Source organism: Triticum urartu, chromosome 4 (genome assembly GCF_003073215.2).
Source record: "Triticum urartu cultivar G1812 chromosome 4, Tu2.1, whole genome shotgun sequence".
Taxonomy (NCBI): domain Eukaryota; kingdom Viridiplantae; phylum Streptophyta; class Magnoliopsida; order Poales; family Poaceae; genus Triticum; species Triticum urartu.
This window is the reverse complement of record NC_053025.1, coordinates 367735760-367762594: the sequence shown is the minus strand read 5'-3', so window position 1 is coordinate 367762594 and position 26835 is coordinate 367735760. Positions and strand designations below refer to the sequence as shown.

Below are 26835 nucleotides of genomic sequence, written 5' to 3'. Positions count from 1 at the left end.
CCACGCCAAGGAAAGTCCCATCCGGACACGGGACGAAGTCTTCAATCTTGTATCTTCATAGTCCTGGAGTCTGGCTGAAGGTATAGTCCGGCTACCCGAACACCCCCTAATCCAGGACTCCCTTAGCCGGTCCAAAACAAAAGGAGGACAGACGCCGAGCAGGCAGCCGACCCAAACAGACGAAAAGCGGACAAAGCACGCGTCCATTTGGGTCGACGCGTTGGAGTTGCTCTTACCATGTTTTAACACAGTACAGACGCAAGCGCTCATATAAACACGCATACACTCACCCCTATGAACGCACAGACGCACACCTTACCCCTATGAGCACCTCCGAAAGACTGAACTGGCATATCATCATGAAATTTACGAAGTCATCGTAGGCACCTTGTCATCGACAGGAACGTCTCCTCCCACTGAATGTGCATCGCCGAAAATCCTAAAATAAATGCGAGCATCAGGACTTGAACCCTGGTGGGTTGGGGATACCACAGTCCCTCTAACCATCCAACCACAGGTTGGTTCGCGCTCTTACCATGTTTTATTATAGATACCATGGCAATTATTATGACTTTTAATATATTTACCATGGTGGTAAATATATTAGACTTTACAAGGTAAATTCATTAGACTATACCATGACAAATACATTGAACTTATTTTCTCGCGCATTGAAAGTCATGATTTCCGTTTTCATACCATGGTGGTAAATATATTGGACTTTACAAGGTAAATTCATTAGACTATACCATGGCAAATACATTGAACTTATTTTCTCGCGCATTGGAAGTCATGATTTCCGTTTTCAAATTCCTAAATTTAGCCATCTTTCAAAGAAGAAAAATCCTAAATTCATTCCTTTTGCCATGCCAACTTTTTTATTGAACAAACTTATGTTACATATCATGGCAAATTTATTTTCCATCAATGAATGGGTTAATTCTTTTCGTAATTTACCATGGAAATTTTATTTTTTGGAGCATGGCAAAAAAGATGGACAATGGCAACTTTAATTTATGGACCATGGAACCTTCTAAGATTTTTTTTGTGTTTGCACACATGGCAATGTTTTTGAAAATAGTTTCACAGGGTAAATTGTAAATAATTATTCCCATGGCAAATTTTGTAGGAATGTTTTTGAGATATCCGTGTGGCAAATTGTAGGTATTTTTTCAACTATGATGATTACAAAATGTACTCTTGTGATAATTTAAACCTTTCCAACAAGTTGAAATGTGATCATTTACAAAATTTTGAACAATTTGTCATGTCATGGAATTTTTATCCTCCTTTTTTTATATTTACTTCCATGCATTTTTTTGAAGAAAAAAACTCATGTCTAAATTATGCACTTTTTGGGCAACTTTGAATGCAATATTTTTTGTATTCTTTTAACTATACCATGCCAAATTCATGTATGTTTTTTCACAATTAACATGCAAATTTACCATGTTTTTTCGTCCTTTTTGTAGAATAAAAACTAGGCTTTTGTGGCCCAACTGTCGTGAAGCGGTTCACACTGAGGGTGCTCTTCGAGTGGGACCTCCTATTTGGCGACCTGCGTGCCAGACACCCCCACCCCACGCTCCGGAATGTATATGGTGCACAGGGCAATTGGTGCTACCGGTACACCGGTCCTCCATTTCACATTAAAAGTTATTCAAAAAAGTCTGAAAGAATACATTGGCACAACACCAATCCATATTTTCACAAAAACTAAAATTATAATTCAAAACATTGCTCGAGATACAAAAATGACAAATTTGACACTTCATAGTACATAACACAAGTTGGGCTTCAGTTTTGACCCATTAGTACGTTGATGTCAAATTTGTCATTTTGTAACTCAAGCAATTTTTCGAATTTTGATTTGAATTTTTGTGACAACATACATTGATGTTTTGTCAATGCACCAAAAATTTTATGAATTTTTTCGAACATTTGTCAATATGCAACAAGATTCGGGTGCACCGGTAGCATCAATTCCCTGCTGCACCAGATACGTTCTCCCCACCCACACGCTCCCACGCACGCCTTTTTTGGACCGGACATTGTACGGGGCGGGATGTTCCTGTTGTTTTCATTTCTTTTATGTTTCTTTTTTTATTTTCTATTTTTGTTGTTTTATTCATTCAAATAATTTGGGATTTCAAGAAGTTCCTGATTTCAAAAATAGTGAAATTTTCAAAGGTAATATTTGAGAAATCATAAAATATTCATAAATTTGAAAAAATGTTCAAAACCCCAAAAAATGTTCACAAATGTTTGAGAAATCCCAAATTTTAAAAGAATTCCATACTTTTCAAAAACAATTCGTCATTGAAAAAATGCTCATGAATTAGAAAACATGTTCATGTATTTAAAAAAATAAAAATATTCATGAATTTTAAAAATTGATCCCAAAATTCACATAATGTTTGCCGCTTCAAAAAAAAGTTCACAGTTTCAAAAAAATGTTCAAATTCGAAAAATGCTCGCAGATTTGAGAAAGATATTCCTGATTACAAAAATGTCCGCAAATTTTTAAGAAACGTTCACAAATTAGAAAAAAAATCATGATTTTAAAAAATGTTCATGAATTCTAGAAATAAATCATGATTTATAAAAATGTTCATGATTAGAAAAACTATTGAAGAATTGGAATGATGTTCGCAAAAGTAAATAAATAAATAAAAGCGAAATAAAATAGGAAAAGAAAATATAAGCCTACAAAATATATAAAAAGGGAAAAACAAAAAAGATAAAAGAAAATTTAGAAGAAAAAAACTAGGAAAAAGAGAGAACAAAAAGGATGAAAGATACAAGAAAGAAAAAACTACACAACAAATAACTAGTCGGTCGCTGCGGGGGCTTGGGTGGTGGGAGATATATTTGTGCACTGGTGCTTGTGGTGCTATCGTATGCCCGTATCATATTTTCATATATGTGAAATAAAATTGTAAAAGATATTAGCACATTCACCCAACATCGGTCCATGTTGTCGCAAAATTTTAAATAAAAATGGAAAATATTGCTCGAGATACAAAAATAACAAATTTGACACTCAATAGTACTCCCTCTGTTCCTAAATATAAGTCCATTTAGAGATTCTAATATGGACTAAGCAAAGTGAGTGAATCTACACTCTAAAATACGTCTATATATATCCGTATGTAGTCCATATAGAAGGGACGCGGATTTGATGAACATGGGTGCGCGCGCACCCTTTATGATAGCCAATTCAAAAAAATGCTAGCAAAAATCAAAAAAATCTGAATTTATTTTCTTAATATACATAGTCAACCGGTATACTCGCATATGAAGTTTCACGAAGAAATCACATCCGTGATAATCTTGGCAAAAATGACAAAATCGAAGGTAATCGAAGCTATATTAAAAAACACTGTTTAATGAATAGTATGGTCGCATTTGTATTTTCTTCACTAAGAATACCACAGGTGTAAATACATCATGAAACTTTACACGTGAGTAGGATGATCGTCTAAGATTCATACGGCAAAATTTCAGAATTTTTTAAATTTTTCTAGTATTTTTTATGAATTTACTATTCATGTGGATGCGCGCGCACCCATGTTCACCTTTGTATTTTCGATATAGAAGTCTCTAAAAACACATATTTAATAACGGAGGGAGTACATAACATAAGTTGGCGTTCAATTTGGCCCATTGTCACATTGATGACATTTTTTTTCATTTCTATATCTCGTTCACTGTTTGGAATTTTGATATGATATTTTGTGACAACATACATTGATATTGTGTCAATGTGCTAGATTTTTTTCAGATTTTTAATTTTTTGAAACATTTAAAAATGTGATACGATTTTCGATGCATCGATATCACCACAAGCACCGGTGCACCAGATACATTCCTCCGATCGGCAGATTTTGCTTCGAAAAGGAGGACGACCCCCGACCTCTACATTAGTGCTATGCATACAATCATTTTATTAACTAGATGATCCCCGCGTGTTGCTGTGGGGACTTTTAGTCATATACACATGATAATACATACATTACATAACTTTGTTTAGAGAGTAGAGATATGATCTTACATGAAAATATATTGCAATGAACACAATACTTGAAATATAACTATATAGATAGCAAAATGTGATTTGTGAGCTGTTTCTTTAATAATATAGTGATATGGCATAAGTAGTCTTGTGTGACTTGCATAAATATATGTGTGTGTAAAGACAATAAGAATGGGTATTCTGAAATGAAGACGCTATGAAAGATTATGTCAAATTTCTATTTTGAGATAGTTATTGTGTATTTTGTGGGACTCTGGTTGTAAATCATTCTCCAAATCCGCATAGTTAAAAATATGGACAAAGAATAAGCATTATGGTAGTTTGCTTGACTTGACAGTGAGTAATAGAGCTCCAGTATCAACGATAGAAGAAAACCAATCAGAGTCACCGGAGCGAAAGAGTACGAATTCTTTTTTCTCCCAACTAAAATAAAAAAATCCTTTTCTGGCAACTAAACTTCCTTTTCTCGTTCTTTTTGGAGCGAGTACCCTCTTTTTTTTTCCAAAGCACTGAATTGAAGAGAGCATGATAACTTACATAGATTAGCACGGCGATCCAAATTGTCCATGTAGTTAAAAATGACAATCAGATGCAAGAAACAAAACAATAATTATAAAAGATACACTTTTGACATGGTTAGTTACGCGATGGTTTCTTATCTAAAGCTACCAAGGTAAAACATTGGACGATGGAGCTCCCTGAAGAACATCCATGAAGCCTGTACAAACTTAGTCCCAAACTGTTGTCATGCATCTGTGGAGCTGTTTTGAATAAAACGGTCACCTCAAGTTCAGTCAGCTGTGGAGCTGCATGAGCCTTAGAGCAACTCCAAACGGCTGACCCATTTCGTCCGCCTGCGTCTGTTTGGGTTGGCGTGGACAAAAGTGACGGTCCAACGCGTCGACCCAAACTCAAATCACGTCCGCGTCGCGTCCGTGCCGACGCATTTACGGCTCAAATTTGCGTACCAAATGCGTCGACGCGGACGCCGAACGGACGCTTCGCGCGCCTTTCCGCTGTCCACCGCGTCCCCACATGGCGGCCGTCCAACTACCCGCTGTCCACGCGGTCAGCCTAATTTATGACGACGGGCCCACGCATCAGCGACGACGCTCGTCTTTTTTTAAGCCGGCCGTGCGCGGGGCCGTCCTCATCCAAACTCGCCGTCCACATCTGTCATCCTTTGCTCCCTCATCGCCGGCAAACCCTAACCACCACAACCACAGCGAGATGGGCATCTTCTTCGGCGCCAGCGGCGGCAAGGCCAAGGGCAAGTCCCCTGCCACCCCTTTCCCCTCAGAGTTCCTCCCGCCTCCGCCGGCGCCGGTGCCTTGCCGGCAGAGGCAGCGCGTGAGCGTGCCAGTGCACCAGGCGGAGTGGCACTGGCAGCACCGCCAGCCTCTGTCGTATCCCGACGTGATGCTGCCGCACGACTGGCATCTGGATCCAGATAGGATCCCAGTGTCGGCGGCGCCGGGGTCGGCTCATGCTCACGTGGAGGAGGTGCGGCGCCGGCGGACACTGCTGACGCCGGAGCAGCGCCGCGAGGCCGCCTACGCAACCGACTCGCCCAACTGGGCGAGGTGGTTCGCCTTCGAGCACGAGGAGGCGAGGCGACGGGGCGTGCGCGAGGTCGACCGGAGGTCGCCGCCACCGGCGCTCGTCATCCGCGAGGAGGACCAGGCGGCGGAGGAGGCCTACCAGTCGGCACTTGCGGCCGTCTTCTGGGAGAGCGAGGAGGACGAGCGGCGCAGGGTGGAGGTGGAAGAGGCGGCTCGGTACGATGCGGCAATGGCGTAGGCCCTTGACCTCTCCGCGGCGGGCGACATCGTGGTGCTGCCGGTGGCCCCGCCGTCCCCCATCAAGCCGGAGACGGAGCCCGAGCCGTCCCCCATCGAGCGCTACTCCTGGACGGGAGTAGTGCGCGAGTGGGTACGCGCGCCGCCGGTCTGGATGGGAGCGACGCCGGCGGAGGAGCAGGCGTACCTCGAGCACTGGCGCAAGATCAGGGTGGCCGAGGAGTGCCATGACGGCGAGTACCTCGAGATGCTCGAGCGCGACCTCGAGGAGGAGCAGCGCGAGGCCGAGGAGGAGGCGTGCCAGGCCGCGGCCGCACAACCCCTCGCGCCGGCACTGCCCGACATGACGGCGCTCTGGAACACGGCGCTCGCCTGGGCCGGGCCGGCGCCGACGCTCATCGACCTCACGGACCCCGAGGACGACGACGAGGACGCATAGGGCAGCGCGCTGCCTCGTAGTTTAGACTGTTTTTATTTTTCTTAATGCAAATGTGGACGCGTTTACTCTCGCCGACCTTCATGTCCGGCTTTAATGTTTAATTAATGTTGTTTCTTTTTTTTAATATACATGCGTTTATTTTATTTTTATTTTGCGTCATTAAAAATGGGTTCAGGCCAGCGTTGGGCGCACGCGCCAACCCAAATGCGGAAGCGGACATCCGTGTCCGTGTGGCCGACTTAAACGAACAAAAAGCGGACCGCCGTCCGTTTGGATCGGCCCGTTGGAGTTGCTCTTAGAACCTACAACCGAGGCAAGATGGCAGGAGCCATGGAGAGGTGGACACGAGCTGGCAAGAGGCATGGAGATGTTGGAGCGGCAGCGACGACCTGGGCCGCACACGGTACTGCTTTGATCAATCGGGGATTATTCGGAAAAATATTCAGTGAAGTTGAACTGTTGGAGATACCAGGAATCCATGGCGCTCGTCCTCCATCGCGTCGACCAAATCGACAATTTCAATGACTTGTCATTGCTACTCACACGATGCTCGAATGCGCCGCTGGGACCGGTAGTGTGGTTGTAGCGCAGCGACCTCCGTAGTTCGCACAGCAAGGACAGAAGTCCCTCTTCCACTATTCCGCTTTCGAAAGATAGGCTGTCAGGGAAGCTAGAGGCCAGAGGTTTAGAGACCTAGGGGATGGAGTCCGGAGTGGGTCATCCACTGTGACGTCCGGATAATTAGACTACAGTAAATCTCTGCTAATAATGTCACGTCACCTCAATTACTATTGCTAATCTCGCGTTAGTTTAAAAACGGTTCGAATTTAAATTCAAAATCAAGCAAACAAAAAATGTTTTCAAATATTAAAACTAAAATGTTCGGGATGAGCCAAATAATCCATATTAAATATTGGTGAAAAAACCACACTTTTGTAAAGTATTTAAATGCACTGTAGTAAGTAAAACAGCAGCAAAATAATTATTTAAATGCTTGTAAATACTAAACAAATGTTAATCTAGTTTATATATCACCAAACTTTTTGGAGTAGGTGGCCTATGTTATTATGCTAATTTAGGAGTAGGGGGTTATATTTTTGGTAAAGCTTTTTTGCTAGCTAAAATAAATAAAACAGAAAAGAAAAGAAAAGAAAAAAATACAAAAATACAAAAAAATACAAATAAAAAGGGAAAAGAGAACCCCCCCCCCCCCCGCTGGGCCAAGTGGCCCAGCTGGCCTTCATCGGCCCAACCGGCCAGCCCACCCCCACTCACCTTATCCCCACCATCTACCGAAACCCTAACCGCACACATCCCCCACTTCCCACATCTCTCTCCCCCTTCTCTCGATCCGATCTGGATCGAGGGAGCGTTCCCGCGCCCCGTCACCCTACGCCGTCGCCACCTCGACCCCATCGCCTCGCCTCCTCCTCGTCCTGAGTCGAGGCCGCCGTTCCGGAGCTGCGCCCTCGACCCCGTTGCCCCGCCGCACTCGTCACCGGCGACCCGGACGCCGCCCCTTCCTCGCCCTCCTCTCCGAGCCCGCTGCCCCATTCCCTGCGATCACGGTGAGGCTCCGGCCTTCCTTCTCCTCTGCTCCCGTCGCCATGCACCACTCCGGCCGCCGCCCTGCCTTTCCCCCACCGTGGCCGCGACCTGCGGCCCTCGCCGCACGCGCTCCGGCGCCCGATCGCGGTCGCCGTCGCCTGCACCGTCCCATCGACGCGCACCGCTCCCCTGCTCTAGCGCACGCCCCGCGCTCCTCCATCGCGCGCGCGCTCGCGCTCACCCCGCGCCTCGGTGCCCCTGTGGTTGCTCCCCTGCCGCCCTCTCGTCGGCTCCACGAGCTCTCGCGCCCGCGGCCCCCTCCTCGCGCTCTCTTGCGCCCATGGCCGCGCGCGCCCGCAACCGCCCGCACATGGACGTCCCTGCCCGACCACGCTCCTTGCCGCACCGGCCTCGTCCGGCGCTGCCCTGCCCGCGGCTGTTTGCACCTCGCCGTGTTGAACCCCCTTCCCCCCACGGTGGCCTGGCCGCGCTCGCGCCATGGCGCTTCTTGGCCGCCCCGCTGCCTGCCGCAGTGCTGCTGTCTCCGGCCGTTTCCGGTGGCCGCTACCTCCCTGTCCGCCCCTGCCTTGCTTCTCCCAGCGGGCGCGGCTCGCGCGCCCACCCATGGCCTCGTCAGGGTCCCGTGCCCCTGCCCCGCGCGTCTAGCCGTGGCGCTGGCGGGCCTGTGCCACTGACCCAAGGGGCCCACGCCCCAGAACGTTATAAAAAAAGATTTAAAAAATGAATAATAAATAAAATATTAATTAATTAATTCACTTAATTAATTTTGATTAATTAAACTAAAAAATTAATTAAACTAATTAATCATAGTTAAGATTAAACGAATAACTAACTAAACGGTTAGAGTAGACTAGAACAGTCAATGACAGGGGGGTCCCACCCCTGTTTCCCAGTCAAACGTTGACTGGTCAACTGGGTCCCTCTGGCCCACCTGTCAGCCACTGGGTACACCTTTGTGTACACTGTGTTGGGTGTGCCTAGCAATTTAGCATTTATTTTCAAATTAAAATAATTTCAGAATAATATTAAAACTTCGGAAAACCATAGAAAATTAACCGTAGCTCGGATCGAAAAACTTTGTACATGAAAGTTGCTCAGAACGACGTGACGAATCCGGTTACGCAGCCCGTTCGTCCGCCACGCATCCCTAGCATAGCAAACACGCAACTTTCCCCCTCTGGTTCATCTGTCTGAAAACGTGAAACACTGGGAATACTTTCCCGGATGTTTTCCCCCTTCACCGGTACCACCTCGTACCGTGTTAGGGCACACCTAGCATCACGCTTTGTCATGTCATGCAACGTCATGCATTTGTTTGCATTATATTTATTGTTTCTCCCCCCTCTTCTCTCGCTAGACACCGAGACCGACGACGCTGCTACCCAGTACGACTACGGAGTTAACGACAAGTTGGTATCAGAGCCGACTGCCTGTAGGAATCCCCTTCCACACTCCTTGGCCGAAGTTGAGTCTAGTCGATGAAAACTGTTTTACTAACATGGTTGTGCGGCCCATGGGCCCACGTCGTCATTGGGTGGTATTATGATCTTTTACTCCTCGATCCTTACTCTGGGATTCTGAACACTCTTCTATTCGGGTTAAATGATTTTACTAAATTTGACTCTAGGTTCTCATAATTACTTTCTCCCGGAGAGCCCCTTATTACAGATGAACGCCTGCTACACCAGAAGATTCAGAAGATACTCTCCGATGTTATTCCGAGAACTTGTGCTCATTGCGTTTGCAATTCCCTTCCATCGTCAACCCCTATAGATAACTACATGCACTTGCCATTCTTACCTTACTCCCCAGTTGCTCTTGTTATTATCCCAAAATACTCGTTGTTCCGAGAATCCTTGTGCCTACTGCCTTGCAGTTCCTTGTTACATGAATACCCCTACGGATATTTCCTCGCACTTGCCGAGTATCCGCTCATCCCTAGTTGTTCAGGTGTTTCACAAAGGTCTTTGAAATACCATTCGATCTCTTGAAAATCATCAACAGCCTATTGCTCTTGAAATTCGTACTCGCTTGCATTATGATTGATCCCATAAGTATGGTAATCTTATTGGCATCCTTAGTCATTATTAGTTTGAGTCTGTTGAATCAATATGTTGTGAATGCTCGCAATCCTTAATCAGATCCTTCATTTCGTCATTCCGGCTCAGTCGCCATTTTAAACATGAGCTGGATCTCGACCAATCAAATTGCCTTTGATTGTACCCCTAAGGCTATTCAACTTATCCATCCCTAATCGGAGCATTGCTTCTGATCCCTTGTCTTGGAATTCATAATTCCTTTCCATTTGAACTTTGAATTAGTCAGTTGTTTCTATAATCAGATCTCCTTGCATTTTCTTCCTCTGGTTGAGTACCGATGCTCACATCAGATCCCTTGTGGACCAACGGTTCCTTTGTTGGATTTTATCTGACAGTGTCCTTCATATTGAATAACCTTGTGAGCCTTCTATGGGTATATAATGCCTTTGGTAAATTGTATCACCTGCTTTTGAACAATGCTCTACTTTCGAGCTGGTGATGTTTACTATTGAAGCTTGCGGAATATGTTTCCACGACACCCCGATGGGTTGAACCTATGCCTTCCTTATTATGCGTGAACTCGAAAGTCTTCACGAGTCATACTCTTCTGGTATTTTGCTAGATAAAATTTCTACACTACAGCTTCATCAAAAGCGAGAAGTAAAATGAAAGGTTATGCATGGAAGAAGTGGGAGTCGACCTTGAGCCTTTGCGTTCATGCCCATGGACTCGATGTGAAACTTATCATTGAAGCTTCTTGTAAATGATATTAATCCCCTTGTTATAAATTCGTCCTGTATCTATGATTGGTCCTTTGCAATCAGGGTTCCGACCATATTTTCTCATTAATACCATTTATCAAGACAAGTTGAGTACTTGTCTTGTGCAGATCATTGCACCTGTCCAACCTCTACTTTGATCTGTCGTCGAGTATTACCCCCTCTGGTATCTCGAGATTATCACGGAACTGCATAACTTCTTATGAGTTCTTCTTCAATTATTATTCCTCACTGATTCCAAAATTTTCCCCGAATTCTGAGTTGTTAGACACTCAAGGACACCGATAGTGAATCGAGTCTGTACTCCGATTCCTTAACTATAAGTAATTTTCATTGCTTACAAGTTTAATAATCCTTCAAGTCATTCCTAGCCCGGTTGGCTATATCATTATCGTGCTAAATTTTAACTGTGCTACTTGGTCCTTCTCCTCGGAGCAAAATTTTCGAAAATGACCTAATCTTATGTTGATCTTCCTCGTCATATCATTTCTACTGGAACAACAAACTTGATTTCAAGTCTGTGGCATACCCTTGGTTCCCATAACCTTTCGCTGCATCATCATTTGACTTGATGTCATCGGCGACCGATAACATCTTCATGAAATCTCTTGATAAATGTGTCGTGGTCATCATCAACATCCTGAGCTCTTCCAAGATATATATCAAATTCTTGATGAGAAATACCATCCTCGCTTTGTGTTATCACCGACCACTTTATTGCCTTCCGTTCAACACAAACTTATTCGTGTTTTGTGTTATACTTTGAGTTCCTTGCTATCCAACATTTGTTCTTCTTTACCTTGGAGTATTACCATCTTTTATATCCAGGATGCCGTACTTAGCACACTCGGCCAGAGGCCCTATGGTTATAGATTCCTTTTCAGTAAGGTTATCCATTCTTCCATGAGGAAATTGTAAGACTTATTCTACAAATTATTCCTGATGGATCCTTTGTGTTTCCAAAGTCTGACCTTTGCCTGAAGACCATGTCAATGCTATCTCGAAGCATATATATTTTACTCCAATTATCAACAAGAACATTTAAAGCCTAATGTTAAATGTTTCCTGCTCAATTATCCAAACATCGTTGTATGGGTAAAGTCATGAAATTTCTCTCTCCTTACCTAAAAAGTTTTCTAAATTATATCCTGTCATGGATATCATGCTCTGCTTGTCCTTGGGAAGGATATACCCTTGAAATATGTGTTTAAACACATTTTCCTTTCCATTGTTCTGTTAATCTGATGCTCACATTTCCTTTACATTGGTTTGTTTAACCTTTCCGGTGATCTATATGATCTAAGCAGCAATATTCTTCTGCTTATGTAAACACCTAGGTGCACAATCGTGTCGGTAAGACCCTATTACTATTGTTGATGGCATTCAGGTAACCACCGATGGATGAGAACTTTGCCTATTGGTCTACCTCGAATTAACAAGCAGGAAAATGGTTCTCTTCGTCCCTCGCCCTTGGTACCAACATTGTTGCCAACATAACCGACAGTCTCTTCTCTGACATGCCTGGCTATCATGATGCCTTGCTATCATGACCATGCAAGATGTCAGTGCCCTCCTACTTTAACCACATGGTGGGCCCATAACCCACAGTTCCACAGGATCGAAACCTGACTCTCCTGTACATCCCTGTTTCGAAGTTATCCCTTGCGCTTCGTTTCGTATGTAATTTGCGAGCCTCCTTCCTGGTGATCAATTCTGGTATCAGACACAATACTTATTCTCGTTGCTCTGAACCCCTTTCACACTCTGTTTCAGGCAATGAACGATTGCCTATCCGCTTGAAACTTCTTATTGCACCGTCTTACTTTGCTCTCGATGTGTTTCATTTGTTCAACTCGAGAGATACTCAGATGTTCATTCTTGGGATACCCCTAGATGATTCTCCCTTATAACATCCTATCGTTGTAGGGCTGCCCCTTACCTATTCGTAAGTATGATGGAGTTCCCCGAAAAAAGGACGACAACTTCATCATGATGCATTGGAATAAAGAAATTAAGACATCAACGAAGGGAATTAACTTCTTCGAGAAGATCAGTTAGCATATCGTAACCAGAACTTTCCCCCTTACTCCCCTCTTAAATCTCGGGACGAGATTTCTTGTAGTGGAGGAGAATTGTGACGCCCGGATAATTAGGCTACAGTAAACCTCTGCTAATGATGCCACGTCACCTCAATTACTGTTGCTAATCTCGTGTTAGTTCGAAAACGGTTCGAATTCAAATTCAAAATCAAGCAAACAATAAAAAATTTCAAATATTAAAACTAAAATGTTCGGGGTGAGCCAAATAATCCATATTAAATATTGGTGAAGAAACCACACTTTGTAAAGTATTTAAATGCACTGTAGTAAGTAAAACGGCAGCAAACCAATTATTTAAATGCTTGTAAATACTAAACAAACGTTAATCTAGTTTATATAATCATCAAAGCTTTTGGTGTAGGTGGCCTATGTTATTATGCTAATTTAGGAGTAGGGATTATATTTTTGGTAAAGCTGTTTTGCTAGCTAAAATAAATAAAACAGAAAAGAAAATAAAAGAAAAGAAAATACAAAAGTAGAAGACAAATAAAAAGGGACTCCATCGGCCCAATCGGCCAGCCCACCCCACTCACCTTATCTCCACCACCTACCGAAACCCTAACCGCACACATCCCCCACTCCCCACGTCGATCTCCCCCTCCTCTCGATCCGATCTGGATTGAGGGAGTGTTCCCGCGCCCCGTCACCCTACGTAGTCGCCACCTCGACCCCGTCGCCTCGCCTCCTCCTCGTCCCGAGCCGAGGCCGCCGTTCCGGCGCCGCGCCCTCGACCCCGTCGCTTCGCCGCACTCGTCACTGGCGACCCGGACGCCGCCCCTTCCTCGCCCTCCTCTCCGAGCCCGCTGCCCCGTTCCCTGCGATCACGGTGAGGCTCCGGCCTCCCTTCTCCTCTGCTCCCATCGCCATGCACCACTCCGGCCGCCACCCTGCCTTTCCCCTACCGTGGCCGCGACCTGCGGCCCTCGCCGCACGCGCTCCGGCGCCCAATCGCGGCCGCCGTCGCCTGCACCGTCCCGTCGACGCGCACCGCTCCCCTGCTCCAGCGCGCGCCCCGCGCTCCTCCACCGCGCACGCGCTCGCGCTCACCGCCGCGCCTCGGCGCCCCTGTGGTTGCTCCCCTGCCGCCCTCTCGTCGGCTCCACGAGCTCCCGCGCCCGCGGCCCCCTCCTCGCGCTCTCTTGCGCCCATGGCCGCGCGCGCCCGCAACCGCCCGCACATGGACGTCCCTGCCCGATCGCGCTCCTTGCTGCACCGGCCTCGTCCGGCGCTCCCCTGCCCGCGGCCGTTTGCACCTCACCGTGTCGAACCCCCTTCCCTCCCCCCACAGTGGCCTGGCCGCGCTCGCGCCATGGCGCTGCTTGGCCGCCCCACTGCCTGCCGCAGTGCTGCTGCCTCCGACCGTTTCCGGTGGCCGCTACCTCCCTGTCCGCCCCTGCCTTGCTTCTCCCAGCGGGCGCGGCTCGCACGCCCACCCATGGCCTCATCGGGGTCTCGTGCCCCTGCCCCGCGCGTCCAGTCGTGGCGCTGGCGGACCTGTGCCACTGACCCAAGGGGCCCACGCCCCAGAACATTATAAAAAAAGGGTTTAAAAATGAATAATAAATAAAATATTAATTAAATAATTAATTAACTTAATTAATTTTGATTAATTAAAGTAAACAATTAATTAAACTAATTAATCATAGTTAAGATTAAACAGATAACTAACTAAACTAACTAAACGGTTAGAGTAGACTAAAATAGTCAAAGACAGGGGTTCCCACCCCTGTTGACCAGTCAAATGTTGACTGGTCAACTGGGTCCCTCTGGTCCATCTGTCAGCCACTGGGTACACTTTTGTGTACACTGTGCTGGGTGCGCCTAGCAATTTAGCATTTATTTTCAAATTAAAATAATTTCAGAATAATATTAAAACTTTGAAAAATCATAGAAAATTAACCGTAGCTCGGATCGAAAAACTTTGTACATGAAAGTTGCTCAGAACGACGTGACGAATCCGGTTACGCAGCCCGTTCGTCCGCCATGCATCCCTAGCATAGCAAACATGCAACTTTCCCCCTCCGGTTCATCTGTCCGAAAACGTGAAACACCGGGAATACTTTCCCGGATGTTTTCCCCCTTCACCGGTACCACCTCGTACCGCGTTAGGGCACACCTAGCATCACGCTTTGTCATGTCATGCAATGTCATGTATTTGTTTGCATTATATTTATTGTTTCTCCCCCCTCTTCTCTCGCTAGACACCGAGACCGACGACACTGCTACCCAGTACGACTACGGAGTTGACGACCCCTCTCTCTTGCCAGAGCAACCAGGCAAGCCCTCCCCCTTGATCACCATATATCGCCTACTCTTCTCTATACTGCTTGCATTAGAGTAGTGTAGCATGTTACTGCTTTCCGTTAATCCTATCCTGATGCATAGCCTGTCCTTGCTACTACTGTTGTTAGCTTTACCTGCAATCCTAATGCTTAGTACAGGATGCTAGTTTATCATCAGTGGCCCTACATTCTTGTCCGTCTGCCATGCTATATTATCGGGCCGTGATCACTCGGGAGGTGATCACGGGTATATACTATATACTTTATACATAATACATGTGGTGACTAAAGACGGGTCGGCTTGTGGAGCACCCGCGAGTGATTCACGGATTGGGGGCTGAAAGGACCTTTGTCCCTATGGCCCTCTGTGTGGATCTTTGTGGCGAAGCGACAAGGGCAGGTCGAGACCACCTAGGAGAGAGGTGGGCCTGGCCCTGGTCGGCGTTCGCGGTTATTTCAAGATAACACGTTTAACGAGATCTTGGTATTTGATCTGAGTCTGGCCACTGGCCTATACGCACTAACCATCTACGCGGGGACAATTATGGGCACTCGACGTCGTGGTATCAGCCGAAGCCTTTGTGACGTCAGCGACTGAGCGGCGCGCGCCGGGTTGGACCGCATAACGCAACTTCCTTTGTAATGGAGGTTGCTAGGTCTGCTCTCCGGCCGCCCACGCAACATGCAGGTGTGCAATGGGCGATGGGCCCAGACCCCTGCGCCATAGGATTTAGACCGGCGTGCTGACCTCTCTGTTGTGCCTAGGTAGGGCTGCGACGTGTTGATCTTCCGAGGCCGGGCATGACCCAGGAAAGTGTGTCCGGCCAAATGGGATCGAGCGTGTTGGGAAATGTGGTGCACCCCTGCAAGGAAGTTGATCTATTCGAATAGTCGTGTCCCTCAGTAAAAGGACGACCCGGAGTTGTACCTTGACCTTATGACAACTAGAACCGGATACTTAATAAAACACACCCTTCCAAGTGCCAGATACAACCGGTGATCGCTCTCTCATAGGGCGACGAGGGGGGGGATCATCGGTTAGGATTATGCTATGCGATGATACTTGGTGAACTTACCATCTACTCTTTTCTCCCGCTGCAAGATGGAGGTTAGCAGAAGCGTAGCCTTCGATAGGACTAGCTATCCCCCTCTTATTCCGGCATTCTGCAGTTCAGTCCACATATGATATCCTTATTCCATTTGATACTAGTGCATACATATGTAGTGTAGCTCCTTGCTTGCGAGTACTTTGGATGAGTACTCACGGTTGCTTTGCTCCCCCTTTTCCTTTTCTATACTCGATTGCTGCGACCAGACGTTGGAGCCCAGGAGCCAGACGCCACCGTCGACGACGACTACTACTACTCGGGAGGTGCCTACTACTACGTGCAGCCCGCTGACGACGACCAGGAGTAGTTTAGGAGGATCTCAGGCAGGAGGCTTGCGCCTCTTTCGATCTGTATCCCAATTTGTGCTAGCCTTCTTAAGGCAAACTTGTTTAACTTATGTCTGTACTCAGATATTGTTGCTTCCGCTGACTCATCTATGATCGAGCTCTTGTATTCGAGCCCTCGAGGCCCCTGGCTTGTAATATGATGCTTGTATGACTTGTTTTATTTTTAGAGTTGTGTTGTGATATCTTTCCGTGAGTCCCTGATCTTGATCGTACACATTTGCGTGCATAATTAGTGTACGATTGAATCGGGAGCGTCACATCCACCATCAAGTGGGACATCACACGCTTGTAGCTGTTGCCCATCTTCCATGGAGCCTTTAGGAATAAAGATGAGGAAGATGAGATCAATGTGCCGAGGAAAATGATGCGCATCAGCTTTTTAGGACTCGTCAATTAGGAAGAGGAAACGATTGCTTACTAAAGATTAATTAACTCTTGGTGGTTGGAACATCACCGTAAAACCAAATGACTGAGACAAGAATGCCGAGCTCTAAAAAAGCGTTGATGTGGCATGTAACGCCTAAAACAATTCTGATGACCTAATGATTTGTTGATATTTTTTCTACTGAGGTGGAGGCTGCATGTTGAGAGAACGTTGACATGGCATCATGCTGATGTGGATAGTGTGCATGTAGAGAGAATAGGTAGAAGTGAGGAGCAACTTCTTAATAATGGCAGATTATTCACCAAGACCTTTTAAAGTAATACATCAATAAGTCTAAAGTCACCATTTTGACAACATCTGTCGCTACTCCTATCAACTTGATGAAGGGATGCGTATTATCGAGGTCGTCTGCCCACACCTTACATCAAAGCCCAACATCTAAAATCAGAGACCTCAACCAAGCCGCAATCGCCTGGTCTGGGGCACACACCTATCCAGCTCACTCCCAGTGGGCATTGCATGTGCACACTAAGAGGCTGCCGCCATCGTCTTCCATCGACCTTGCCAGGCCTAGATGCCACTACGACACTAGAAAATGCCACCTTCCTATGCGCGTCCATCATCACGCATCCGTCACCGAGATCATGCAGCGCCACGTCGCCGAGACTCCATGTCGTCGATGCGTCACATGAAACGCCGCTCTACCGCTGAAATAGTCCACTGGTCCCTTTAGCCAATGCACACCTCCAAGAATGACGCCCCCGGAGAGGGGGGGGGGGTCACAAGAGCGTCGCCGTCATCCGATCAACTGGTCTAGAATTTCCCCTGGAGGTAGTAGATAGAGGTCTGGAGCTTCTCCACGGCGATGCCTTCAAGAAGGGGCACAAAAGAGTGCCGCCATCGCCGGCCTTTGCAACTAGCCAAGAGCAAGTTTTTTCGTCCAAATCTGCTTGACGAACCTCCATCTAACATCGTGTGCACGGGACCACCACTGATCTCTGTTGCTGCACAGCGAGTAGGCCGCACCGGCCAGATCAAATCTAAACGGAGGCCAGGCCACACATGCAGTCAACCCGTCCACCAGGCCTTCCATGCCGCCACCGCCGATCCGAGGTCACATGGCCGCCGCCGCCGCCCGAAGCAGGGCCGGCCGCCGCGCCGCCAAGACCCAAACGGTCGCGCCTCCTCACCATGTCGTGGGAGAGAGGAAGACCCCCGCCACCGCTGTCAGCCCCCAGGCTTAGCCCAGCAACGTCCCCTGGCGGTGACAAAGGGAGGGAAGGAGATAACGTCCCCGGCGACTAGGGTTGCGGCACCACCCGAGTTGCCTGAGCGGGGGTGACATGGGGGTCAGGATGGGATGGAGAGAGGATTACGGATCTGCTCTTCGTTGTGGAGGAGGTGGCCGAAGGAAGGAGATCGAGCGGTGGCAGCGGAGCTCCCTCCCGCTGCGGCGAACGATCGCCAGATATTGACCATCCAAAAAATCAGTCGTTTGTTTGCATGTTAGTGGAGATCACAGGATTCCTTTGTGTGGGCTTAAGAAAATACCCGATGTTGATACTTTGAAGCCACTAGAATAAGAGTAAAGAAAAGACACCTCTATTGTATGGTAAGAATGTAGGCTTAATCAGCTCTTAACGTCTTGTTTTATTATAACAAGACTTCGAGGAACCGAGAGGAGAAACATAAAAGGGTTACGTGCTTATATATGCAGTGAAGAGCTATAAGGTAAAATCCCACAATATGTGCAACATAGCCCCCTCCTGTCCTCTGCATCCATCGTAAAGCCTGAACATCAAGTACAGTGACGGTGTGCATCACCATCAGAAAGCTTGTACTGGTTCTGTAGGAACACAGCTTCTAAGTAGCAAGCCATCATGGAGTTAAGACCAACACTTTCTTAGTGCCCTCATGAAGCTTCCTTCAGACAGATGTCACAGGGGCAAGGGCCATCTTTACACCTTTGACTGTTGAACTGTTCGCCAAAGTGGCCCAGAAGAGTCTGCCTGCGACACTCAGTCTGGAAAAGAAAGGAGCATTGTTCATAAGTTGATTGCTGATGATTTTTCAACCACCTTGCTCTGCACTTTTAGTTAGCAAGATATTATTTACCTTCAGCTCGCAATACGCCTGCATTTTCTTTGCTTGGTCCATTGCAACCTTGAAGGTTTCACTCTTGAAGTTATCAGCACTCCTCAGCATGCACACGATGCGGCTGAAGTCTTTCTTCTGATATAACACCACACAATGCGCTGGAAGGCCGTCTCTTCCAGCCCGCCCAGACTCCTGATAGTAGCTTTCTATCGATTTCGACAGCGTGTTGTGGACAACAAAGCGCTGAGTGGTGTCAGATTGAAAGGTTGCAGTTAGCAAACAATGTGCACAAGTATTCAAAAAAAAAACATTGACTGAGAATACGTACCACATCAGGCTTGTCGATCCCCATGCCGAAGGCTATTGTAGCACAAATAACTTTGACCTCTCCTCTGTGCCACTTCTCTTGGACGCTGCTTCGCTGACGGGCCGCCAAGCCGGCATGGTAATGCGCACATTTTATCTTGTACTTCTCCCTCAAGAACTTGGCAGTGTCCGCACATTCGTTCTTCGAGAGGCAGTACACAATGCCAGACATGTTCATGAAACGCTCTTTCAGGAGCTCACCCAGCTGCATCTGGGGAGTTCTCGTCTTGCCAATCACCATGTAGTCGAGGTTGTGTCTGTCAAAGCTCCTCTTAAGTACCAAAGCGTTTGGGATCCTCAAGGTACTGAGGACGTCCTGCAAATTCCATATAAAAATTATAGCTAATAATTAGTGTTCCAAGCTGTAGTGTGGGAACAGGAGGGGAATGCTTTAGTACCTTACGGACAACTTCAGTTGCTGTTGCAGTTAGAGCCATGATTGGGACTCTAGGGAAGTGCTGTTTGAGGCATCCTAGGCCTCGGTAATCTGGACGGAAGTCATGTCCCCATTGACTTGGATAGAAATAGAAATCAGCAATATGTCAGGAAAAAAAAAACTGCTTATGGAAGAATATGACAAAGGTTTGATTTAAGCATTACCTTACACAGTGTGCTTCATCAATCACAAACCTTGCTAGCAATCCCTATCAAAAAGTCCAGGTTAGCATATCCTCTCGGGCCAAATAATAGAAGTACTGATCTCGGAAGAACTAGCATTTCAACAACATAATATATACCCTCTGGTGTAAGCCTTTGAGGATCTCCATGAAGGAATAGTTTCCAGCCATTCTTTCAGGTGTGACATACAGAAGTTTGAAAGAAGGTGTGCCATTTCTGCAACGAGATGAGAACTTAAGTTACAAAACAAATGGCAGATCATTTCTTACACTGGAGGGGATATAGGAAAGAAAATCATGTGATAATGTAAAGTAGAGATCAAATGAACTACGGAATAACCTAAGCTCTTGGATAACTGCAGATGCCTGTGCAGCAGTTTGCTGAGAATTCAAGAATGCTGCTTGTATCCCAAACTTGAAGGTTAAAGCAACCACCTGATCCTGAATAAGTGACAGCAATGGACACACAACAACAGTAACACCTGGATGCAATGTTGCAGGGAGCTGCAAAGGTGATAATACAAATGAAGTTTTCAAATCTCGCAAAACAAACAAGATTAAAAGAAGAATGCTGAACAAGGCAGAATTTAATGACCTGATAACACAAGCTTTTGCCACCGCCTGTTGGCATAAGTATAAAACAGTCTTTATTGTCCAGTGCAGCACTACAAGCTTCATACTGCAGGGGCCTAAAACTTTTGTTGCCAAAGATGACAGCATTGGCCAAATTGATGTCATCTAGAGAAGAAAGCTGCTCATAACTCAAAATTTCTCTCTTCCGAAGACATGCATTTTGCTGTCCCTCTCTATTTGAAGTTGGAGTTGATGATTCATATCTCTTGGTTCCTTTGGTCACCTTTAAAACATAATTTCGAAACACAAAGAGCAATGCCTATAAGATTAGCAGCAGGATTGGAAAAGCAAAACTCTCTCTACTTTTGTGGAGATAGTAATAGCATGTTTACTGTGTCCATATGGGCGCAGCTCAGTCAACTTATGTCACAGTATTTTCACAAGTACATATCCATCATGTGCACAATAGAAATGGAGATGGAAGAGACCAGTAATGGGAGAAATCAGGAGTTGGCTTACAGTAGATTTTGTTGAGCTTCTTGTCTGAGCTTTAGAGTTTCTTGTTTGTGGCTTCTTCTGGGTACCCACGTTATTATCACGGTGGGTGTTTGTTTCATCAAATATGTCAAAATCTGAATCATCAGAGGAAAAGCTCGATGTTTTTAAACCTTTCGGATTATGTTGACTGGAGGAGTCTGCCCTTTTGAACAAAGGGGTATCCAGAACAACTCCTCCTTTTTCATCATTTACACCCTTCCTCATCATTTCATTCAAATTGCCACAAGCTTCAGTCTCTATTGCATTCAGGTCATCCCAGTCATCAGTAAGTTGTGTTGCATCAGCCAATGCAGCAATAAAATCATCGCCGCAGTTCTCCACAGTGATGAAATCTTGGCCACCCTCTCCTGTGCCAGAACAATAAATTATCGCCCATACATAGTATCAACCAGCAAGAAGTGAACCCAAAACTACACTGAAGCAAAAGCAAAGCATAATGTGTTAACTATGGGTGGTACAGTTTATCCAAAAGCATCAGAAACCTCAGCACTAGTCACTTGATAATTCAATATAAAATGCTGCCGAAAACTAAACGTCTAAGTCAGCATACTGAGCAGGTTTCACTGATTTATGTTGTGAAGATGGGCAGGAGTACCAAACATATGTTTATTCTGTCGAATGCACGGCAGGACCTTTGCTCATTCTATCTCTACTATTATAGTACATCAGTTTTTGAACTCGCGGCTTACCACCACGTATACAGTGTTCCCGCCAAACTTCATCTGAAAACAGTATGGGCCGTCCATTTCGCAGATCCAACAGACTAAGCAGGAGCGAATCCAAAGAAAGTTGGCCGTCAGATTTGGATACATCTAACGGTTCAGGCTGCTTGTTTCTCTGTCAGGTCCTTCTCGATTCTTCCGGACTGAACTCTTCCCGTACCGCTGTACGCCATACATTTCTCTGATCAGGCCGGCGTCCCCCTCCGCTCCCAGCATGCAGCAACTGACTCACCCCCGCCTCCCGTCTCTCTCCACACAGCAATCTTCTGTATTCTTGCTCCCAAAATCCACTTCTAAACTGGCCGCCTCGCACCCAGATGTCGGCCGCCGTCTCGCCGGCCACCGCAAAACCTGCGCGCGCCCTTCTGCATCCCAAGCTTCAACACACCTCCACCCTGCATTCCTATGCCAAGTCCCTCCTTTTGTATGTCCGGCATACGCGGCGTCGCGATGACTTCGGAGCTTCCTCTGTCATAGAGTAGCTTAGCTTGTCCAAGTGAGTCATTCCCTGTACTGGTTTTGCTTTTCTTTTTCTGCATCCGGATACTCCATGGGTGATTCTTTACTAATATCTATCACGTATCATCACATTAACCCTCAGTTTTGAAAATTTAGCGCTGGTTATGGTCATTGGTAATGTTTGGTATTCCTGCACGGCAGCTGTTTGTGTTTTTGTCAAACCAACATATGTTGCGGTTCTTTGAGGCAGACCAGAAAAATTATTGAATTTTCTGTGATTAATCTGGACCACCAGATGATAGTGCAAGTACCAACAATGATGCAAGGCACGAGTACAGACGCCAATGACAAAACATGCATGCCAGTAGAATTATCCTCAATGACAAGTTATTTATGATGTGCCATTAATAAAAGAAGAATCCAACTCTATATCTTGGTTGCACTTTGTATGATGGTAACAGTCCTATGCCAAGAAAGAAAAGCAGTGGGATTTTATCTCACAATCACCTACTTAAAATATTGTGTGTTTCAAAATATAGCATACATGATTCAATCGTTCAATTTATCTTTACTAAATATTGAAAAACTTGATGAGTAATAATCTATCCTTATCTAATATTTTTCTCTTTATCTCTGTTAAAAATACAGTGTTTCTATTGGTAATTTTAATATATACTCATCTGACCAATGAGGGCAATATGTTTCTAATTGTAAAATGAATGAAGACTTTGATTTAGATCAAGCAGAAAGAAAAAAAATTCATGCCACCCCTGATTACATGGAAGTAACTCTGTATGATGGCATTTATTTCTAATGGCTGTACTACTAGGTTCAGACATGGAAGATGACAGTTTTTGCCTCCAATCGTTCACCATTGGTTACAAGCATGGAAACCTACTGCAAGAAAGGCAGTAAAACATACTGAAGCCTTATCTCATGTGGTTTAATAGTTTCTAGAATTTTGTATTATTGGACGTCCGAGCATGAAGAATGTGAGATACTGAGATGTATAAGATATTACATATCTGTTCTGGAGAGTAGTATTTCTTTTTGCGGGAGAAGAGTAGTAAAAGATAATGGCTGCCCATTGTTATTTATCCAGAATGGCACTCTTCTATTTGGCCTCCAAAAGTGTGCAGCGATCATGTATATCTCCAAAAGTGGGTTCACAAGGCGGAGCCATTGCTTTGATCCGTATGTGGTTATTACTCACTCCGACGGAGGCCAGGGAGCGTTTGGTTACTGGATCTATCCGATGGGAGATGGTTGCACGGGATATCTTCAGCCGGTTTGGATGGCGGTCATGTAATAGGATAGGCAATTAGTTTTCCTATCTTTCTCTTGCCGGCCGGCGGTGGCTTTTGGTTTCCTTCTTTAGCGCTCTGTGAGCAGCTTTGTTTGAGAATTTTAGACTGGTGTCGAACCTCTTTGCTTGTTTAATAAAGGTGGCCGTATGCATCTTTTCGATGCAGAGGCCGGGGAAGTCCCCCTTTTCCAAAAAAAATGTAAAAAAAAATTGGGCAGCGATTCCTTGATCTTCTTATTGCAATTACCAATTGTGTAAAGTTTAGTCATAAGAACAAGGAATCATATGGGGCAAACAAAATAGACCAAGGAGTCTTTTTCATGTTAAATGATGATCAACACAAACACATGTTCTTAGGGTGTGAACTATTTACGAACTGGCAAATAGGTCTTTCTTGATAATTTTGTGAAAAGTTGGATGCATTGCCAATTTGCGTATCCCCATCGCCATAATGATGACGTTAATTCAAGTTTATTTTCTCGAAATTATTAGGGAGTAAGACAAATAATAATCCAATGCTTACTATTTCTTTTATTAGATTATACACGTACTTGGTACGTGCCTTTTACTAGTTAGGAGAAGTACACCAATTCCTTGTCATGGAGAAAAAACACCCAAACACTGGCCCACTAAAATGGTCAAAACAGAAAATATATGTACACTTAAGAAGAAATGATTTGATTCAACACCTTCCATATCGCAAACAACCTACCTACCCAAATACTCAAAACGACTGCTCATTGTGATCAAAATGCAGTATTGTCAACACATGCGAAACCAATAGAACAGCTAATACATTTTCCATAATTCGTGATAACTGGTCCTCTCTCTATCATGAACCAAGTTTTTCATGCGCAAATAACAAGCTGATGTGTTCATAATGCATAAGCGGCATTGATCCTAGTAGCGCAACCAAACCACCCCCAAAATGAAATGGTCTTAATTGGGCCGGGCGTCTCTCCCCTACAATTCCTACTACATTTTAACTCCTCGTTTCAATCAAATCAGGAGCTCGTCCCATGAAAACAAACCCAGCCGCAGCTAATCCGCCGTTAGAGCTCGCGGGGAGGGGGGGAGGGGGGCGTAAGGCGGCGGTACCGTAGAGGTGGACGAGGCGGGAGAGGGCGGCTACGGCGAAGTCGCGGTCGAAGCCGTAGTCGACGGCCAGGTCCAGGAGACGCTCCCTCTCCCAGTGAGGCTCCTCCATTCCGGCTGGCAAGCACGCCTCCGCCTCCCGCGGACGCCGGCACGGATCGAAACCCTAACGTCGGTGAGGGGGAGACGCGGGAAAGAGCTGCGGCCTGCGGGTGCGGGCGCGCGCGGTCTCCTTTGGCTCGGGAGCTCCTAACGGGCGCCTTATGCGCCCACTGAGGCAACGGGCGCCTACAGCAGCGCGCTAGCGGGCCGGCCCATGAACACGCTCACAGCGTAAAAAGTATTTACAGCGCGAAAACCACCAGCAAAAATTCGATCTCGTGTGATAGGTATCGAACTTGCGCCAATTTGCTTAAACGCATGGTTGGCTAACCAGTAAAGCTATTAAGCCCTCTGTGAAAGTTTTCAACGCGAAACGTATTAAACCAAAACTATAGCCGCACTAATTAGAAAAACGTGACTTCTTTGAAAGAAATGTGAACAAATTTTGAATATCCATAGATTTGAAAAACATCACGAATTAGAAAAAAGAAGTCATGTATTCTAAAAAAAATCATCTATTTTCAAAGAAGTTCACAAATTTAAAAAAAAGTTCATCAATTTTGAACAAATGGTCATCAATTTTCAAAAAAGTTCATCGATATTGAAAATAGTTCATCGACTTTAAAAAAAGTTCATCAAATTTGAAACAAATTTCATCAATTTTTTTCGAAAAAGTCCACATATTTTAGAAAGAACCACGAATTAGAAAAACTTCACAAAAATCTGAAGAAGTTCGTCGATTTTTAGAAAAGTCCAGAAAATCTGAAAAAGGTTCATTGATTTTGAACAAAAAGTTCAGTGATTCAAAAAAATAGTTTATCAATTTTCAAAAAAGATCATCGATTTAAAAAAAGTTCACAAATTTGAAAGAAGTTCATCGATTTTGGGAAAAAGTTCATCAATATTGGAAAAAGAATTCATCGAATTTGAAAAAAGTTCGTCAATATTGGAAAAAAGTTCATCAATATTGAAAAAAAGTTCATCGATTTAGAAAAAAGTTCATCAAATTTGAAATAAGTTCAACAATTTTGTAAAAAAGTTCATCAATTTCGAAAAAAGTCATCCAATTCAAAAAAAGTTCACCGAATTTGGAAAAAAGTTCATCAATTTTGAAAAATAGTACATTTAAGTGAACAAAAGAAAAAAAACACCAAACAAAACCGAACAAAACCGTTCCGAACAAAATGACTAATTTTAAAAAATAATCATGAACTGTAAAAAGTTCACGCATTTAATAAAGGAAAAAAGAAACACGAAACGAGAAAAGAAAAGTAAAATACCGTTCCAAAAAAAGAACCCAGGATTCCGCGACCTTTACAAAAAATAAATAAAACAAAGGAAGTGTCTAGACACATTGATCGACTTGTTGTAGTGGATGGGGCGCTGTTCTTTGAACGTGGAGATCCTGGGCTCGAACCCCGCCTCAAACACACCATTTTTTGCGTTGATTCAGTTTGAAACAGAAAAAAAAATAACAACAGGCCGTTGATTCAGTTTGAAACAGAAAAAAAAAATAACAACAGGCCGGCCCAGCGCAGCAGGGGGGGGGGGGGGGGGGGGGTGCGCCCGATTGCGCATAGTACTGTAACGGGCGCAGCGAGCGCTGTTTAGGATATGCCTTAATTGGCAGAAATTGATTTGATATGTTCAGCTCCGTGATCTGGGCTCTGAGATTATAAGACGTTGGGTCCAAAAGGAGGGAACTGAATTCTCTAACATTAAGAATTGAGAAAAAAAGTTAGAGAAATGACAACGGGCCGGCCCAGCGCAGCAGGGGGGTGTGCGCCCGATTGCGCATAGTACTGTAACGGGCGCAGCGAGCGCTGTTTAGGATATGCCTTAATTGGCAGAAATTGGTTTGATATGTTCAGCTCCGTGATCTGGGCTCTGAGATTATAAGACGTTGGGCCCAAAAGGAGGGAACTGGATTCTCTAACATTAAGAATTGAGAAAAAAAGTTAGAGAAATGACAATGGGCCGGCCCAGCGCAGCAGGGGGGGTGTGCGCCCGATGCGCATAGTACTGTAACGGGCGCAGCGAGCGCTGTTTAGGATATG

The 26835-nt window shown here is 45.3% G+C and overlaps 1 protein-coding gene across 1 annotated transcript; it reads right to left on the bottom strand.

Moving 5' to 3' along the window:
* Positions 1 to 18491: 18491 nt before the first annotated feature.
* On the bottom strand, positions 18492 to 24922 carry LOC125551690 (ATP-dependent DNA helicase Q-like 1). Its single transcript, XM_048714982.1, has 10 exons — positions 24680 to 24922; positions 21056 to 21441; positions 20559 to 20819; positions 20304 to 20467; positions 20084 to 20180; positions 19947 to 19990; positions 19745 to 19859; positions 19309 to 19662; positions 18999 to 19223; positions 18492 to 18906 (listed from the first exon to the last, which is right to left on the bottom strand). Exons 1-10 carry the CDS (start codon positions 24786 to 24788, stop codon positions 18796 to 18798), a joined length of 1866 nt encoding a protein of 621 aa, XP_048570939.1. The 5' UTR covers positions 24789 to 24922; the 3' UTR covers positions 18492 to 18795.
* Between the last annotated feature and the right edge of the window lie 1913 nt (positions 24923 to 26835).

Coding starts and splice junctions, on each gene's coding strand:
- LOC125551690 (XM_048714982.1), bottom strand. CDS start 24,788: ATGGAGGAGCCTCACTGGGAGAGGGAGCGTCTCCTGGACCTGGCCGTC. Junction 20,820..21,055: donor GAAGCTCAACAAAATCTACT/GTAAGCCAACTC, acceptor TATGTTTTAAAG/GTGACCAAAGGAACCAAGAG. Junction 19,224..19,308: donor GGATCGACAAGCCTGATGTG/GTACGTATTCTC, acceptor GACACCACTCAG/CGCTTTGTTGTCCACAACAC.